Genomic DNA, 20,248 nt, shown 5'->3' on the forward strand with positions numbered 1-20,248 from the left:
CATCCAATCACTGCATATAATCCATATATGAACCTTTGTAGCTAATCCCACAGCCCACAAGAACAAACCAGGGATGTCTACACATGCACATTTACTGTGCAGTAACTGAAATTACTGTGCAGTGTGGGGACACATCTATACCCGAATGCCTATACTGTGCAATAAATACGATGACTTACACCAACCTGAACGTAAATTGAAACCTGTGTCATACATATATCAAATTTACACCTAATTAGTTACTGTGCTGTAACGCATGTGTAAACACCTTACTGCACAGTAACACTATGTGTGTGGACTGACTTGGGACTAACTGTAATCTCAAGTCAGTCCACACACAGTGTTAATGCTTGTTAATGCGTGCATATGTAGTCGCTGGCCTATTCCCATTTACTGTACAGTAAATTTAAGCTGGTGTAAATGCATGTGTAGACACGGTCACTGTAGATTTAATATTCTAACTAGCTTGTTCAAATCTGAACTGGCGAACTGGATTGCACTTGTAAGCCTTTGAAATTTAAGTCAGTAAATTATATTAAGGAAGTAAATTATGGAGTCACTGACAACAGTTTCAGGAATACTGCACACTGTCATCTTGCAGTATGTGGTAGTTACTCAAGCATCAGCTCGCTAAGCATATAATTCCTCAATCATCAAGATGAAAAGTTTCAATACAGTCATTATATTGCCAGCCTGCTTTCAAAATGTCTATGTAGGTTGCTAAGCATGATTATAGTTTATAGTGGTGCTCCTACATGAGAATTCTGTACAAACACCTGATATCAAGGCATTTTGCCAAAGGAGTAAATTCAGCTGCTTCTTAGCAAATATAAAAGAAACCTATCATGAGTAAAGCAAAGTTTTCTTAAAATATAGCCTATGTTTTCACCATAAAAGGGAAATATTTGTTTTCAGATTAAGAGTTCTCATATTAGTTTAATGGCTTCATTTTTCTGACAGAACCCTTCAAAGGTATTAAATTTTCAAAACATCAGAAAATAAGATTTAAAAACAAAAACTACTTCTATTATATATGATTTAATCATCAAATAATCTCCACCTAAAAGCATGAAATGTAAAGGTTTAAAGACCAAATCAGTTGCGATTTCATATTTTAGTCTCTTATAATGACTTGGCTATTTTGGATCTAACCTCTCCAAAAGTACACAGTGTAACAAGTTCAGTCAATAAATTTGATTATTAAAAAATAATTGTTATGTAGACAAATAAATACAACCATTCTTGTAGCTTACTATGTATTATGTTATGCAGAACTGCTGTTATATTGCCTTTTGAGAAGATTAAGTACTAATTTCTGCATCTATCAGAGAAAAATGGATTTTTTATGGTAACTAACAGAAAAATGAGTAGTAATTCAATAAAAACACAGAAGGAGAAAGAAACAAATATTTCCCTTTATTTTGTTGTATCTGTTTATCATACAAGCTATCAAAGTTTACATGGATGTTAAAGATGAAATATTACTAATTAATAAGAACTACATTTATCAGTTATATCTGACTGTCAGGCATAATTTATTTCTAGAAAATAAAACTTCAGCCAAAATAGGATCTATCTTCAAGTATCCCAGGATGTTCTTAATCAATTAGCAGCAAGATAACAGGGTGAAAAATGGCTGAGAGAGATCAGTCTTCTTAATTTAAATTATGTTAGTCTTACTCCTTAGCCAGCTGTATATTGGTTGGTTTTGCTCCAATAGGTATCCCATGTTTGTGCAAAGTGTTGATAAGAGTCTCACGCATTTCACTGTTGTAGGAGTCAAAGTCAAATACATTTCGTACCACATTTGCAAGCCCTTCAGTTGGAAATTTCTGCAAAGAAACAAAAACCAAAAATTACTCTCACTAATTACACTCTTAAATTACTGTAGATAGTAATGTACTTTATTATAGCGAGTCTGTACAATTAAACTGCTAAAGATAAATAGAAAGAAATGATAGGCCTACCTGTCATAAACAATAGGAAAAATGGTATACTTATTTCCTCAAAAGACCAGGTGGTTGATTTATATCAAAATGATACAAGTTACTGACCATAATCTTGAATCTTTAAATCAGAAAGCAGAAAGCCATGATTTAAATAATCATTTTTAATCTCATGTTGTATTCATACCTTTATCATTTTCCTAAAGAAAGACTGTTTTTTATTGGCTGGTAACCATTAAAACTTCCTGATTTAAAGCTAACTATACATTAAACCTGGTAGTTTTTTGGCCTAATCAGGAAAATATTTACATCAATACTATGTTTACATAATTCATTTGATCAAAGATTTTGTTTAATGATTTCTTTGCCTCCGTCTTCCTAAGTAGGGACCAGAACAGCCACCTCCCTGCTGGGCCCCCCTCGGGCCCCGGGGGAGGCACACCTGGACCACGGGTTAGCGAGGATTTAGTTAGGGAGCTTCTGGAGGGGTTGGACGTATTCAAGTCAGCCGGCCCGGATGATCTCCACCCTAGAGTTCTAAAGGAACTGGCTAAGGTCATTGCAAGTCCCCTGGCACAGCTTTACGAGCACTCGTGGTGCTCTGGTGAGGTACCGGAGGACTGGAAGAGGGCCAACATGGTCCCTATCTTCAAAAAAGGCAGGAAGGAGGACCTGGGAAACCATAGGCCGGTTAGTCTCACCTCGATCTTAGGCAAGCTGTTCGAGAAAATTATGCTGGCACACATCCAGGAGGGGCCAGCAGGGGACTGCATGCTTAGGGGCAACCAACACGGGTTCATCAGTGGCAGGTCCTGTCAGACTAACCTGGTGGCCTTTTACGATCAGATCACCAGATCATTAGATGCAGGGGTAGCAGCGGATATAGTCTTCCTGGACTTCCGGAAGGCTTTTGACACTGTCTCTCACCCTGTTCTCAGTAAGAAACTGGGGGGCTGTGGTGTAGACACCCACGCAGTCAAATGGGTCGCCAACTGGCCGGAGGGCCGCACCCAGAGGGTGGTAGTGGATGGGTCCTTCTCAACCTGGAAGGACGTGGGCAGTGGGGTTCCGCAGGGCTCGGTCCTCGGGCCCGCACTGTTCAACACCTTCATCAGCGATTTGGTAAAATCGGGGGTAAAAAGCACCCTGTTCAAATTTGCTGATGACACTAAGATGTGGGGGGACGTGGGCACACTGGAAGGCTGCAACAGGCTACAATCAGAGCTAGACAGGTTACAAGGGTGGGCGGATGAGAATAGGATGGGTTTCAACACAGACAAGTGCAAAGTGATGCACCTCGGGAGGAACAACCGGCACCATACCTACAGGTTAGGGAACTCCCCTCTTGTCAGCATGGAGGCGGAATGGGATCTGCGGGTCATCATTGACTCCAAGATGAACATGGGCCAGCAGTGTGGAGAGGCAGTTAGGAAGGCCAACCGCACCTTGGCATGCATCCACAGATGCATCTCGAGCAGGTCCAAAGAGGTGATCCTCCCCCTCTATGTGGCACTGGTCAGGCCACAGCTGGAGTATTGCGTCCAGTTCTGGGCGCCACTCTTCAAGAGGATTGTCAACAGCATGGAGAGGGTCCATAGGAGGGCCACTTGTATGATCAGGGGACAACAGGGGAGGCCCTATGAGGAGAGGCTACGGGACCTGAACCTGTTCAGCCTCCAAACGAGAAGGCTGAGGGGGGATCTTGTGGCCTGTTATAAACTAGTCAGGGGGGATCAGCAGGCATTGGGGGAGTCACTGTTCCCCCGAGCACCTCCAGGAGTCACCAGGAATAAAGGTCACAAGCTGGCAGAGGGTAGGTTTAGGTTAGATATCAGGAGGTGCTACTTCACAGTCAGGGCGGCTAGGGTCTGGAACCAGCATCCAAGAGAAGCGGTGCGGCTCCTACCCTGGGGCTGTTTAAGAGGAGGTTAGATGCACATTTTCCTGGGGTCGTTTGACCCCAGTATTCTTTCCTGCCATGGCAGGGGGTCGGACTAGATGATCTGCTCAGGTCCCTTCCGACCCTAGAAACTATGAAACTATGAAAGACATTACTCAACAGACGTTTTATTAGTTCTAATTTTAACTTCTGGATTACAAAGTACTGAATTATGCATTTATTTACTAGAGCATTACTTTGCTTTCTATGATTCTTGCCATGCTGTAGCTATTGCAGGAAATTAGGCTGTGCATAAGAAAGTTTTAAATATATACTTTAAAAACCTGTCCTTTGTTCTGCATTTACAACAAAGAAAACACTGTCATTAGTGATCTGAACCTTAACAGACTGTTTCAATCACTATGTCCTGTGTTTCTTGTTTTATAAAATATTCTGGGCATGTCTCCACGTGGTAGTAATGTGACGCAATAAACTGTGGCGCGGTTCATGTCTATTGTCATGTTTATTGCTCCCAGGCACAGCATTTTGCATGTGCACCTGGGACCTTAGCATGTTGAGCCATGCAACACAGCCCCAGCTGGCACGGGGCCCTGAAAGTCAGCTTGCCAACCCGGGGATGCTCCTACCCAGCACAACGTGATGCAGAGGGGCTGGCTGGGGCACGAGAGTGCTATAGGGCGGGGCTAGCCAGCACTGTAGCACCCTTGTGCTGCAGCCAGTCCTGTCACTGTCTTCCAAGGGTAGTGGTGTTCTTACCTACCTTGGGAGTGTTTAAATAAAAAATGGCCCTTCAAAATTTTAGAAACAGTTGATCTCATCCTCTTACTCCTCATATTTATTCAAAGATTGGAACTTTCCAGTTGGCAGTCCAGAGTCCTTACGTGGCCCATAAGGGGTTAATTTGTGGATCCATGGGCTCCTGCAGCAGCCAGGGCCTCTGGGCTCCCCCTCCCTCCTCTGGCTTCTTGCCAGCTCCACAAGGGACAGGGCAGGACAAAATGAAGCAGCATAGCCTATGGTGCCAGGGAAGCGCATGGTTTGGGATGCCCACATGGCATGGTGCATTGGAAGAGCCCAGAGATGGGCAGCTAAGGATGAGGTGAGGACATGTATGCAGCGCAGCAGAGGGGACGCCTGGGCAGTGGGGAGCTTGGGCAGTCCATGGCTTGCACTAGTGAGGCCCATGTGGTATACAGCCCCTGCTGGTGCTGCCTGTGGGGTGTGTGACTAGCCACTTAAACGCGGACAAACCTGGATTGGAAAAACAAAATAAACTCTTTGCTTTTCCAACAGCACCGATTTCCCAGCTTTGACTGTGTCTGCCACCAAAGTGCAATAGTTGAATAAACTAAAATAAAGATGGTATTATCTCTGTAACTACAGAAGTAAATTGGTTCCAGGTGGTTTGCCAGTAACTTTTGCCAGTCATTTGTGCCTTTCTAAAAAAAATCTCTGCCAGCAAACAAGCATGGTCTAAGCTACGTAAATCAAAATTTAAAAAAAATGTACTAAATTATAGTAAGCTTGGGCCTTGATACAGGTTATCATAATTTTACATTTAATTTAAATTTTAATTTAATTTAACAGCAGTGATGTGGCTAAAATCATTCATGGCCATGATTAAAGTAAATAAAACAAACCATTCAGCTAACATGAAGGGATTTCTCACATTTCCCATTCTTTCTTTATTTGCTGTCTGTTTCAGCTGTAAGGTCTTTGTGGCAAGGATCTAGACTTTTCCCCCCCAGTGCATGGCTATCTAGTAGAAGAATTAAGCATGTGCATGCGCCTTGAAGTGTCAAAAACTTCCAAGGACCAAATTTTGACCCCTTCAAAATAGACCTTAAATTTGACATGTTTGAAGTAAATAATTTCACCATACTAGAATATGAATAAGTATTAAATAGCATAGGAAATAAACCACAGATTTATCAAAATAAGCAGTAGAAACATCCACGGTACATACTGTCAACAGTAAAAGCACATAGAGGTATTTAAGTTATTGCCACTTATTACACAAATGTGAGGTGCTACACCTCGGGAAGAATAATCAAAAACAAATACAAAATGGGTGACAACTGACTGGAGAGCTGTACTACAGATAAGGGTCTAGGAACCCAACACAATGATTTTATGATCCTTTCCTCTTTATCACAAAGTATACCCAACACTTGCACCAATTTATTTAGTAATTTTCCAGAAACGAGTACACTGAAAACTGATTAGCCTTCTCTGTTAAACATATATTGATTTGGCTATCTTATTCTGGATGCTGCAAAGGCCATTTGACTCAAATGTTATACATCTTTCCTAATGGTTCCAAATATTTATGTAACCTCTTGTGTACTATTTTGTAACTTCTGACATCAATATTTCTCACTTCAGGGAAGCAAACTGATATCACAGTGTCTTTTGTATCAATATTGTATTGTACGGTTTGCATGTACACTTTTTTTAGGAATACATGTTCCTCTGTCACAAAAATTATTTTAGATTAGAAAACTTGCTAAAATGTTTTCAAGTTAATCACATTTTTAACAACTGAGCTCTATTGCTTCAAACAGTACAAATCCAGCCAACTTTTAATATCTGGATGAAAAAGCTGTTTACCAAAGACTGGCAGTGACCGTTTACCTGAAGCAGAGGAGTTGACTGTCTTAATAAATCATTTGGTTTATATTGATTTTTAAAACCAGATTAGTGGAGAAAATACTGACTTTCCATTAATGCATCTGGCTCTCATTCACTGATTCTTTCCTTTACTAGTAACACTTGTGTGCACCTTCTAAGACTTTCATATTTTACTCCTATATTCTTGGTTATTTTTTTAAACAATCAATAAGATAGTTTTAGCTTTTAACAGCTTATCACAGAGTATCTTTGCTACTTGGCTTGACACAAAGCCATTACCACTGGTGACTTGGTTAAAAGTCACTATTTTTATGGTTGTAAGTTTTTATGAAAGGTAAACACATGAATGACTAACTTTATAATCTCCTTCAGAAGATCAACAAGCAAAAAAATACCAATTTAAAAAATAATTTGCAGGTATTACAAATGTAAGCAAAACCCCAGTTTTCATTCCCTCAACTAGAAGGAAAACCATGAGTTTTGCCCTTTAAATCAGCTGTTATAGGCCCAAAGTTTGCCTTCTTACCTAAACTTATATTACAAATGTGCAATCTAGCTACTAATGTTGCATTCTATCATCCAGTCTGTTTTACCAGAATGAGCACGGAGATTCCAAACAGTTAGCAAAGCACTTTATAAGTTTCCTAACACTTCTGTGTTGGAGGAAGCTGGAAGAGGTATTAAAGTGTTTCATTCTGGTTTAAGCCCCACTCCAGGCATATTTCAAAATCTTCCCCCGGTCAACCCAAGTAGTACCCAGTCATTCAGCCACCACTGAAGGTGCTGGGAAAAGCTGGTGGCCTCACTACTTCTTTGTGTGCTGTTGGTTACATAAATAGATGTGTCTACACAATGTTAGCCTTATGAGATGCTAGGCTTGAGAGGTTCTCTGACTTTCTGGAAGAGCTATACAATTCCATGCACTCTGATTGGCTTACGTATCAGTATATGATTACGACTCAATAACCATAAATGCACGGCTTAGCTTTAACTAGCTAGCATAATGTTTAATCAGACCGCAAAGATTTGAATGATCAATTAATATGCTCCAAAGCCTGCAAAAAACTTTTTTTCAACTACTCATTTGGTCTAATAAAAGATATCATATCTACCCAAGGAACCTTGCCTGCACAGTGAATACAGAATTCTCTCTAGTCTGACTGGCTCTGGTACTCAGAAGTTATCTGTCAACAACAAAGATATTGCCTTAGCATCTAGCTCCTTTCTGCAGAAGTAGAAACTTTCCAAAATTACATGAAAGAAAACACCAATAATAGTACAAAGAAAGCAGGGCCGTGGAACTGCTGTAAGGAAACTGTTTAACAATATGACTAATTTCCCTCCTTCCTTCCTGCAAGTCAGCAATGTTCATTGACTCATTTCCCTCCTTCCTTTCCTTCTAACCCTTTCCTACCTGAAAACCTGGAAGGTTGTTGCTCTAGAATAACTACTAGGTTTATGTTTACATGAACTGTTTACATTACGCTCATCCTTCTTTAGGTGATTGCTGTAAAAACAATCTACTGTAAACAAAATATTGTTGCTCTCCTACCAAAATGTTGGGTTTTCAAAGATTTGTGTTGAATGAAAATTTAATAATCCAAGATAGGGCTTTGCTCAGTCCAGACTGTTTGCACTAAATACACTAGTCTTTGAACAGAGGTGGTCACAAACAGCAGGCAGACAAATTCCACTTTCAGAAATCACAGCCTACAATGTCCAGTTCTGGGCAACTCTGACCCAGCAAAGGGGATAAAAGCACACAGCAATGTACTTTGCTGTTTGCAACCACTTTGCCCAAAAATTTTGTATCACCAGTAGCAACACGTTTTCTTCAATGCTTTTATACCGTGTTAATTCAAAGAAAAATAATGTGTAAGACTAGGTATAACACCACCACCACCTGATGACTCCCACAAAAATACACATGAAAATTACAGATTATCTACGGACATGTCAAAAGGGAAGAGCCAAGAGAGTTCCATTTTTTCCCTTTAAATATAAAACATTGCCCTACAGCATAGCAGCCTATTATCCCATTAATATTTTTTGGTATTTCACTTTAAATTTGAATATTTGTTTAAAAATTCCAGCATTTGAATTGTATAGCTCTTCCAGAAAGTCAGAGAACCTCTCAAGCCTAGCATTTCATAATTTGATAATGGTACTCATTACTTTGGTAAATCTCTGTGTTCTGACTAATGCTTTGCTCACAGATCTTCATTTATAAATCTTTATACTTCACTTATTAACAATTCAGTTACAAGCTGCTTTAGTATGAAACCTTAGCTTTTATCTCCTTAGTTCAGGCAGCCCAGTACACTGTTATACTGTATATTTTTATGTTATCGCTAGTCTAAATCAGCAGTTTTCAACCCAGATGCCATGCACTCTGACATTCCGCACTTTCCTGGACCAGAGACTGCCTGATCTGGGGGAACAGGCTGGGGGTTTTGCCCCATTCCCCTTCTACTCTGGTCTATAGGAAGGAGTGGAGCATCGGGGAAAGACCCATTCTCCAGACCTAAGTATCCCTGGTCTGAGGAGGTTTCAGGAGTCTTTCCCTGCCACTGTAATCCCTCCCCTCCAGGAATGGGAGGAGTGAAGCAACCACTACTTCCTATGCCTTCCCCAGATCAGGATACCCCAGTCTCAGGTAGACACAGGAAGCAGGGGAGAGGGGAAAGTTCTCAGAAATTTCTACTGCTAGAAATGAAAGCCTGTTCATGGGCCAAAAATGAAAAAGGAGTGTAGAAGGCTGGTTTTGTTCAATATCTTCAGTGACATGGAAGATGGGATGGAGTGCACCCACAGCAAGTTTGCAGAAAACACCAAGCTGGTGGGAGTAGTAGATACACTGGAGGATAGGGCTAAGATTCAGAGAGACCTCGACAAATTATTGTGAAAAAGGCCAACAGCATACTTGGCTGCATTGGTAGTTTGTCTAGATCTCTCTCTGAATCTTAGCCTTACCCTTGGGAGAAAGGTGGGGGAGGGATGGGGAAGAAGTACAGACAGGATGTAGAAGGGGCAGGGCAGGAAGCTGCTGTGGGTCTTATTCTGGCCATCTCCTTCTCCCTTCTTTGTATGCAAATCTAAGCCAAGGGCCTTTTTCCCTCCATGCTGACTGGGGAAAAAAATCTTGTCTTAGATGCAAGTAAATATAGTACATCAATATGAATGATGTACCAGACTTTCAATTTCTTACCCTCTGACACAGGCTTTTTTAAAGAATAAAAACATGCATATTTTATACACCCACAAAAAAAATTAGCTACCTAGGTACTGTTAGGACCCAACCAACATACTATCTGACCAGGTAATATATAATAACAGGTATGCAATTGTCAGATGAATCCTTTAATTCAAAACGTTAATTTTTTTTTAAAATCCTTAATCTACAACATACGAAGAATTTTCAAAAATTATATTTCACTATTATTCCTTTAAGTTGTTTTATAGTTCTGAATTTCAGATTATGTATACTTTACCTGCAAATGTTTTACGATATTCACAACTTCTCTGGTTGAATAAGGATAGTTAATAATTCCTTGGTCAGCCAAGCTCCTCAGTTCTCCAAAAGCAGCCACCAGTTTCTGAAGAATTTGCTCAGGAACATCAGGACCATACTGCTTAAGCATAGAAAGCTCTGACTGTGGTTTGGGATTGTCAACAGCATGGCAGCTAAAAATATCCCCTAAAATAAAAAAAGCACAATAATATGCATTAAAAACATTAGAAAATGATGGCATAGTACCAATACTACTTAAATTTTATATACCATTCACTTCATAGATCTCATAACTGGAAAAATCCTGGAAGCTTGCAGAAGGTACTGAATCCTTGGTCCAATGGAAAAAATCAGGTCACTTTTAAGGTCTGTGTTTTTCAGATGCATAAAATTGAGGCAGTCAGAATCATTAATCACTTCTGAAAGTTTTAGCCTGAATAACCCATCCTTGGAGGTTTTTAAGACCTGGCTAGACAAAGCCTTGGTTAGGATGGTCCTACTTTGAGCAGGGAATTGGACTAGATGACCTCCTGAGGTCCCTTCAGACCCTAATTTTTTTATGATTTCTATGATTCTAAACACTAGGGAAACTGAAGTAAAAAAGCTTGAACTTGGCTAAAATGAGGGAAGTTGGAATTTCTGACTCCATCATCCGCTGCCACTGAAAAAAGTGAAGTTCTCATTGAGCTTGCATTTGACCACTGAACTTTGTCTCCATCACTTTCAACTGATGATGTTAAATGGAAGCACTGTGGAATTGATCTCCAGAAAGCAGGGGGTGGCAGCAGCTCTGCAAGTATATCCACTTCTATACTGCTTTTCCAATCAAGAGAGGACAGTGGATGGTTAATCTCAGTGCAAAGAGACTTTTCCATGGCCTTATAAGCCTGTGAAAACCAGACCCAGAAGTGTAACTGGGTGCTTATGGGCATCCTTGGTTGCACATGGGGCAGTGTCAGAGGCCAAACTGCAGGCAGTGCAATGGCAGGTAGGCTGGAAATGCTGCTGCTATTTCTGTACCCCACCCAGGATCAATGCCTGGGACTGGCGCCTGGTTGCCCTCCCCTGCTCCCTTCTCCTTCATTATGGTACGGACAAGAACTGATCTGAAGGTAATAAAACTGCCTAAGATTTCCCCTTTCTTCTTTTCATTAAAAGGTTTAGGGGAAAAAATGAAATCTTGGAACTTGCATACCAATTCCATTAATAATATAATTTAGGATGCTCCCCATTTCATGCAAATCACTTACCTAGGGTGCCAAAAAAGTCATTTCCCAAGAAAGGAAATCCAGGTCTGTTTGCTAGAACTATCATTCTAAAATCCGGATGAATTACTATTACATTTTCTCTCCCATCTACATTAGCAGGATCTAGAAAACACACAAATATTTTAAAGAAACTATTTTAGCTTCAAAATCAATAGGTGACACAATCCAGCAAAAAACTCTTAGTTCATTAGCATGTTGCCAAACTACAAGGGTCCGCATCACCTGGCTGTAATTATTTTTTATCATAAATGATGGAATCTGAATCTGTTGGTAGAATGTTCTACAGTCAAGAATGTAGTCAGTTTCTCAGGATCACAGCTACCCCTGTCTGCAGTCAGATGTGTGAGGAGACAACTCAGGTAAAGGAAATAACCCAGGGAAAAAACCTTTATGGACATTTCTACATCCTGCTGTATCTGGAGTAGCAAGAAGAGGGTCAGAGTTTGCCCTCCTTCAGAAAAACCTGGCCAGAAAGCTGGAGATCATCAGGAATCTGCAAGAAGCCATAGCCATATGTCCACGGGCTCCATATCACAGGAGTGATTATGCTGGCACACATCCAGGAGGGGCAAGCAGGGGACTGCATGCTTAGGGGCAACCAACACGGGTTCATCAGTGGCAGGTCCTGTCAGACTAACCTGGTGGCCTTTTACGATCAGATCACCAGATCATTAGATGCAGGGGTAGCAGTGGACTTCTGGAAGGCTTTTGACACTGTCTCTCACCCCGTTCTCAGTAAGAAACTGGGGGGCTGTGGTGCAGACACCCACACAGTCAATTGGGTTGCCAACTGGCCGGAGGGCCGCACCCAGACGGTGGTAGTGGATGGGTCCTTCTCAACCTGGAAGGACGTGGGCAGTGGGGTTCCGCAGGGCTCGGTCCTCGGGCCCGCACTGTTCAACATCTTCATCAGCAATTTGGATGAGGGGGTAAAAAGCACCCTGTTCAAATTTGCTGATGACACTAAGATGTGGGGGGACGTGGGCACACTGGAAGGATGCAACAGGCTACAATCAGACCTAGACAGGTTACCGGGGTGGGCGGATGAGAATAGGATGGGTTTCAATACAGACAAGTGCAAGGTGATGCACCTCGGGAGGAACAACCGGCACCATACCTACAGATTGGGGAACTCCCCTCTTGTCAGCACGGAGGCGGAAAAGGATCTTGGGGTCATCATTGACTCCAAGATGAACATGGGCCAGCAGTGTGGAGAGGCAGTAAGGAAGGCCAACCGCACCTTGCATCTCGAACAGGTCCAAAGAGGTGATCCTCCCCCTCTATGTGGCACTGGTCAGGCCACAGTTGGAGTACTGCATCCAGTTCTGGGCGCCACACTTCAAGAGGGATGTCAACAGCATGGAGAGGGTCCAGAGGAGGGCCACTCGTATGATCAGGGGCAGCAGGGCAGGTCCTATGAGGAGAGGCTACGGGACCTGAACCTGTTCAGCCTCCAAACGAGAAGGCTGAGGGGGGATCTTGTGGCCTGTTATAAACTAGTTGGGGGGATCAGCAGGCATTGGGGGAGTCACTGTTTCCCCAAGCACCGCCAGGAGTGACCAGGAATAACGGTCACAAGCTGGCAGAGGGTAGGTTTAGGTTAGCTATCAGGAAGTGCTACTTCACAGTCAGGGCGGCTAGGGTCTGGAACCTGCTTCAGAGAGAAGTGGTGCAGGCTTCTACCCTGGGGGTGTTTAAGAGGAGGTCAGATGAACATCTTGCTGGGGTCGTTTGACCCAAGTATTCTTTCCTGCCATGGCAGGGGGTCGGACTAGATGATCTGCTCAGGTCCCTTCCGACCCTAGAAACTATGAAACTATGACTCAAGCTAGAATCTCTGCTATCAGCTGCCAAGTAACATTTCTCCAATGTCACTCTACTATTTCTCCCCTCAGCCACAAAACTAGTATACGTATTGAGACAACTAGACAGCATTATTTTAAAATGTCAGCTTAGTGGTTTGTAATGTCGCAAAGTTATAGAATTGTAGCATTTGGATTCAAAAGATTACTACACTCCCGATCTGTAAAGAAAAACATGATATAATTATTTGCATAACACACCATCCCCATTAATACTGAAGAGGTACTTCAAATACGGTTCCATTTTGAGAAGTGATTCTAAAATGACATTACCTTTCATGTTTAATTTTCTCAGTGACTTTCACTGGATTGCATTCTCTCTCTCTCCCCCCCAAAAAAGAGAAAGAATTATACACATAAAAGATTTCTCTAATTACCAAATAAGAGGTAAGGATTTGCCGAGGACGACAGGAACACATAGATGGACCTAAGAAGATAATTTGGTTTACTAGATCTTTATTCCAAGGGGTAATGAATAAGCAGGAGGAAGCTTGACTTGAGAAATAAAATCTCAAGTGAGACTGTAGGGGTCCTAGTTAGAAAAAACAAACCAACCCCTTTTAACTCATAAAATTAGTAACTTTACAGGTGATCTTTGAAACACAAACATGGTACCTCACAGGCATTTTTACACAAGTATTCTGTGAAGACCTCTCCCCCTTTAAACTGTTAATAACTGACCTTTTAACAGCAAATATTTTCCACTCAGACTCTTCTGTGGTTACACTTAGATGTAACTGCTAAAACTGTAAATGATAAAAGCATTTGGTATCTATCTACTTACTGGCAACAAGGCGCCTCCCATCTGACAGAATCATTTCTCCACTTTCCACTAAAGTTTTTAAAATACAGGTAACATTTGTTGGAGCTTTGTCTGCCTCATCAATAACCAGGATATGCCCTGACTTGACTGCTTTCACCTAGGAGATAGAAGAACCATCATATAGACACCACAATATAAGGAACTGCATTGCTGATTTATCAGTTCTTTATATTAATGTTGTGTGCTCACCTTCTGCCGGTTAAAACAGTAAAATTATGAGAAGGAAAATGATAATTGATACAGTTGGATTAAAAAAGAATTAATAAAAGGTTGCTTAAAATTGATGGAAAAAATGGACAGTGTTAACACCTAAAATATGGTTTAAGAAATGCTCCAATAAAATTATTTTAACTGGACTTAATTTAAAAATATATTTCCTTTAAGAAAGTAAAATAGATTAATATGGTAACCATATCTTTGAGAAAAGTATTGTTTTGTTTTTTTAGTGAGCTTCAGCCCTACAGCTTTTATTCTGAGAAATAATAAATTGAGATTATATCCAATTGTCATCAGTTTAAGTACAAATAAATACACAAGTGTCTGTATTTTGTGTGTAGACATGAATACAAGGAACTGAAGTAAGATACATGCATTAGTGTATGAGTCACAACCTCTTTCTTCTGTTTCTGATCTACTTTTCAACTGAAAATAGGTCAGTTATATATGGTAGAAAAGGTTTTCAAAACTGAATGCCTAAATTAGACTCCTAATGCCAAATTCAGAAACCTAAATTAGTGGTTTGGTTTTCAAGGGCTGGGATCTCAAGTAACCACTTTGGAAGTAGTCGCTCTCCAAGATGATCATATCAATAGAAATCATTGGCAGTTCAGGATTTTGTTAAATCAACATATTGATCTTGGCAACAGCACAGAATGTTTTTTTAAATCAACATATTTTTGTAAGCTACATTTCGATTTTGGCTGGCTAATGGGGCAGAGGCAGATCTAGATGCTGCAGAAAGAAAAGATTTCGCTTATCATGGCAGGAAATTCGACAAATGATATGAAACGTGGAAATTATGTAACATTTGGTGACTGGTGATTGCCTCGACACTTATGAACAAAACTTGGCCCATAGGCAGTAGCACAGCAGTGTTAACAGAGAAAGGGCAGCAGAGACTGGGAGCGAAAGCAAGATTTAGATATGCAACTGTGGTATGTGTGGAAGGGAAGGAGATGGTACAATAAGAAAGTAGGACTCTTGTGGTTCAAGCAGGGCTAAATGGGAAGACTGCTACACCTGAGAGGGAAGTGAGGAACTGAGAAAGACCAAAAACTACTGGCTGGAGGTGAGATGTAGTTCAGTCTTTAAGGAACATAAGTAGTCTGAGTCTGGAGTGCATAGGGGAGTGACAGAGAAGATAGCAAAAAGTTGGAGGATAGGGAATGTGTGGGGAATCTGCTTCACTGAGATTGTATGGCATATGTTTAGAAACCAGAAAAGAGAAATGGGGAAGTGTCAGTGCACCAGTCAGAATGAGCTTCAGCTTATTTCAAGATGAAGTCATGGGCTTGCTCCTTTTATGTGGCAGGTATGTCAGAACACCAAATGCTATACTGTATGATTGGTGACACAGAAAATGTAAGTATAGTATAAGTAGGGACCTACACAATCTGTAATTTTACAAAATTGGGACTTGTCCATGAAATCCATGGAAAAATATAAAAACTTACTAAAAATAAAGTGTTGGCTCCCAGAGAGAGCCATCAATCCTCATGGCCACTATGACCTGCCCGCGCAGCCTGCCAGGGTGGAGAATGAGAGGAGGAAGACTGCCCACACAAAAGGGAGCAGCCAAAATGGCTGCCTTCCCCCCTACCCCCACTGCAGATTGGCTGAGAGAGCTGCCTGTTGTGAGGCCCTTCCAGTCTCCACCAATCAGCAGTGAGGAGTGTGGCCACTGAGACCCTTCGGCCAATCAGGCCTAGGCATTTCCTGCTGCGATAAGCCCACGAAAATCACAGTCAGCCCCGTGATCTGCTCACAAAATCAACTACCTGCCTACTCACTCTGGGTTGATTCCTAAGTACAAGCAGTTCAAAATGGCCCACAGTGTCTTTGCGCATTAGGGTTTGTTGCTGCTGTGTAACATGCCCATTAAAAGTACAGCATCAAGGGTAAAAAGATAAAGATTTTCTAGCCAGATTCAGAATATGTGAACCTTTTTTGAGACCCCAATATAGTTTAACATAATGTTATAAATGGAAATTTATTTTCAAATGCATAAATATAATTTAAATACTGACCAGTGGTGAGTCTTCGTATATAATAAGACCATCTTTAACTGAAGGCTGCTGAGTAAGGCTCTGTACAGTGGTATCTCTGAGATTAAAGGAAGAAAAAAAGAAACAAAAGAAAACTGAATTTATCATAAACTGAAAAAAAAAACCCTGAAAGCTCTATTTGACAGCAACACCGTAGAGTTTTCTTCCTTTAAGAAGAAAAGGAATTATAAGTGTAAAGCTCAGAAACAATCAGCTCTCTACAAAAATTCAGGGAGGTAGTGTTTAGTGTTGCAGATTTATAACATACCGTATTTACCTGAATGCAAGGTGATTTGGAATTTAAGATGTCCCCCAAATAATAAATTCTAGGCATGGACAATTATCAATCTGTGATAATTTTCCATATCTAATTATTGGAGAGTCATCTTAAATTAGTTCCCCCCCCCGCCCACTGTGGTGGGAAAGCAGTGGGGCAAACAGAGGCAGAGGAACAGGGGGGTGGACAGTGGAGAAGCAGGAAACCTGACTCATGTCCTTCCCCCTGTGGCACCCCCCCCAGCACTTATTCCCTGTCACATGCCTGCCAGCACTTGCCTCCCCAGCTGCTGCTCTGCCCTCTGTCTCCCCTTCTTTCCACTGCCTTCCCCAACCGATCCAGGAGGTAGGGAGGGAAGCAGGCAGCCTAACCCCTGGCCCTTGCACCTCTTCTACCTGCCCTCCTGCCACTTACCATCTGCTGCCTGCCACTCTAGGTTTTCCTCCCCAACTGGCCCTGGTTACCTGCCTCACCCTTTCACTGCTTTCCCCAGGTACAGAGGGAGCCCCAGAGCCCCTTCTGAACTGCTTCTGTCCCACACCTTAGGAGGCAGCTGTGCAGAGAGCTCAACTTGGCAGCACCCAGACTTCTCCTTCCCTCTCTGCTCCGCCATCTCCCCCACTGCTCAGGAGGAGGCTGGAAGGAGGAATCTGCAAGCTGCCACAGCTGCTTCCTGTATTGTGGGGCAGGAGAGGGTGATGAATGGTTCTGGGCCTCCTTCCGTGTCTGTGTCAGCTAGGGGTCAGACTGCTCTAGCTGGGATCTGGGAGGAATGGCTGCGCAGGGAGCCTGGCTTGGCTGAAGACCGCAACAGCAATGTACAGATTCCTCCTTCCCTGCCCAACTCCCTGCCAGAGAGGGAGGCTTGAGGAGAGGAGCTGGGCAGGAAGGAGGAACCAACATGCCGCTGATGCTGTCCCTGGCCTGGCTGAGCTCCCTGAACAGCTGCTCCCCACAACAACCAGCTGAAGTGGTCTGATACTCGATTCTAAATGAAGCTCAATGGTGAATGAAGAAAACCTTGTCTTGGAATCAAGTAAATATGGTAGGTAAAGTCATGGGGTACCACATTATTAGCTGCATGGAAAAATTCATAAAGTCTCACATTTTCCACTTTATTTTCTAGGACTAAAAAGAGAACTAAACTGAGGATTTAAAAGACGATTAAACTAATCTTAAAATGATATGGAAATGTTAGTGTTTGGCAATACTCACTGTCAACCTGTTTGAGCCTGGGAAAGGAAGAAATTAAAAACAGAACCTATCTTTCTCATATGGAAGTGTAGTGCACTACCATTAGTTCCATTTTATCTGTGCTTTACATGAAAAACAAAGAAATCCTATACAGATGAAGCAGTCAGGAATTCATATTGTTAAAGTGAAGCTCAATTAATATTTTAATGGTGATATTCCACATTATTATTTCTCAGAGAAAGCAAGATTATAAACAGTCCTGATGAGAAAATGCATCATTTTTATACATTCCACAAATATATACAAATGTATGTATATGATTTAATTCAGTGAAAATCCCTCTCCTTATCCATCTATTGTTACAAAACTGTTTGCTCAAGCTAAGATTATTCATCACTCTAAAATTCTACAATAGTGTCATCTTTAATTTTGTAACACTTTGTAAGAAAACAGAACTTAAATAAGCTTCATATACCCAGAAAAGCAAACATTCTGTTGTTAGGAGTAACTTGTTAAATGGCCAACTTCCAACTTTTAACTGAAATTTAACATCCAAATTTCCTTTATTTAAAACTGCTGTCAGTAGCATTCTATTCCCAACGAGTAATACTTCCTTGTTTGTCTTTACGGTCATGATTGATCTGTCCCAAAGTCTCCTGTGCACATGATAATACAGGAAACCGTGTGAACTATTTTCTTATTTAACCACTTAAATGGAATTTCAACTGGGCAGGGGGTGGGGGGAGGGGAGTTGAAAAAATCTAGGTTTGTATTGCCCCAATCAAAAGGAAAACTCTGAACAAGACTGTAATGAAAATATAAATACTAAATTACTTTTCTGCAGAACAATGCTTCTTCTAGACAAGTATAATATGCAAAATCATTTCCCCACTATCTTAAACCTACTATGACAGTAAAGCAATCTGTTTATTATCCCCATTCTGTCATCATTCCTGTCTTTCACAGAGAACTAATACCGGATGTAGCAAACATCTCAACCCAGACAATGTTGTAGCTACCTTTTTCATTCTTTGATTACTAATTAATTACAGTCTGCTAACTCCCCATATAGTGTAAATTAGTATAGCTCCATAGAAGTTATAATCTTTAAATACAGGAGCACTGATAACACATAAGTCATGCCAACCAAAGACCAGTGCATGCATACAATGGTCCCTGGACAATTAAATCTAAAATAATTCATGGGACAAATGGGCTTTCAGGAGACATTTGAAAGATAAAAGAAGATGGGCCTATTCAAAGCAGAAAGTATACAGACAGAAGGACAAAGGAAGCCATCAGGAGGGAAGCCTGGGTAGAGTGCAAGGCACAGAAAGGACAGGGAATTGTATAATATTTTGAAGATTACAAGGACTTCTTAATAAGTGGGAAGAGCTACTTTAGAGACAACAGAGATAGATAAACAGTGCGAGGAAAAGATCCCTGCCCTGATATTATGAAAGGGCACAAGGGGATATATGGGCAAAACTGAAAAAAAAGACCAACAACTGCAATCCCTGAAAATAAAATAAAAGAATGCATTTGACATTTGTGGGTTAATCCTATGGCTTCAGTAGGTATTACTCACAACCACCTGACATGACATTGAATACAACAGTCCTTATCTACATTGTAGTAAGTCACACTTAGCATCAGAACTCCTTGAGGATGTGTAACATCCTGGTGAAGACAAGCACTAAGAGAAGACACTGTATTTCTTCATATCCTACATGCCCCCAAATAAGACAAGCACCTTGCTTATGGAAGGCAGAACATAGAAAAAAAAAGATCTTTCCAGAGTCACGGGCAACTGTGTGACACAGTGCATCTTCCTGAAAACAGTTTCCAGGAAGTGTGGCATCACTCAGAAGACTGTCTGGGTCTGGCAGCAAACTCTTTAACAATAAAACTGGGTCCCAGACCCTTGCAAGGGCAGCAGCAAGACTATTACTTCTTTACTGTAATTTGTTCTTTACATAAGTCCCTTTAAGGCCTCTATGACCCTTCCAGTGTGAGGAAAATGAAGCCAAAAAAGTAACTAAGAACTACAAAACAACAAGAAATAGCTCCTCATTTCAACTGTGGTGTGTGCACAGCGGTTAGTGTGGATTGGCCATGTGGTAAGAGTGGAGGAATCAAGAAACATTAAAATTAGCTATGTGCATCAACCAAAAGGATGACATCCGCGAGGTAGTCCATCAATTGTTGGTTGAAGTCAACATAGGAAGAGACTTGAAGATTCTTAATGTATGACAGACTTGGGAGGAGATAGCTCATAGAAGATGAAAATAGAGGATCATCAAGGAGGCCAAAGGATTACAAGTGTTGGTCGGCCTTAGGAAGTAAGTAAATAAGTAAGTATAAGTTCCTGTAAATAATAAAGTGTTGCTTCCACATTATAAGCCTCATCAAGATACTACAGACTGCATACAGCAGCTCATTCATGCTCAGCCAGCTCAATGGCTCTTCAGCCAAAAGCTACTTACTGCCTCATCATCAATGGCTGCGAGAGGGTTACTACTGGACTCCATTACTGCTGCTTGCTGCTTCAGGGAGAAATGACAGCCATTTC

General features: G+C 41.3%; 1 protein-coding gene across 1 annotated transcript in view; it reads right to left on the reverse strand.

Moving 5' to 3' along the window:
- VWA8 (von Willebrand factor A domain containing 8) overlaps nucleotides 1–20,248 on the reverse strand; it is a 321,202-nt gene that overhangs the window by 119,234 nt on the left and 181,720 nt on the right. The window contains exons 22-26 of the mRNA XM_090050444.1: nucleotides 16,188–16,263; nucleotides 13,903–14,038; nucleotides 11,239–11,358; nucleotides 9,969–10,174; nucleotides 1,681–1,832 (exon numbers count right to left, since the gene is read on the reverse strand). Coding sequence (XP_089906570.1) covers nucleotides 1,681–1,832; nucleotides 9,969–10,174; nucleotides 11,239–11,358; nucleotides 13,903–14,038; nucleotides 16,188–16,263 — 690 coding nt within the window. The remainder of the gene's footprint in view (nucleotides 1–1,680; nucleotides 1,833–9,968; nucleotides 10,175–11,238; nucleotides 11,359–13,902; nucleotides 14,039–16,187; nucleotides 16,264–20,248) is intronic.

This window comes from Crocodylus siamensis, chromosome 1 (genome assembly GCF_052110815.1).
Source record: "Crocodylus siamensis isolate JL-2025a chromosome 1, ASM5211081v1, whole genome shotgun sequence".
Taxonomy (NCBI): Eukaryota; Metazoa; Chordata; order Crocodylia; family Crocodylidae; genus Crocodylus; species Crocodylus siamensis.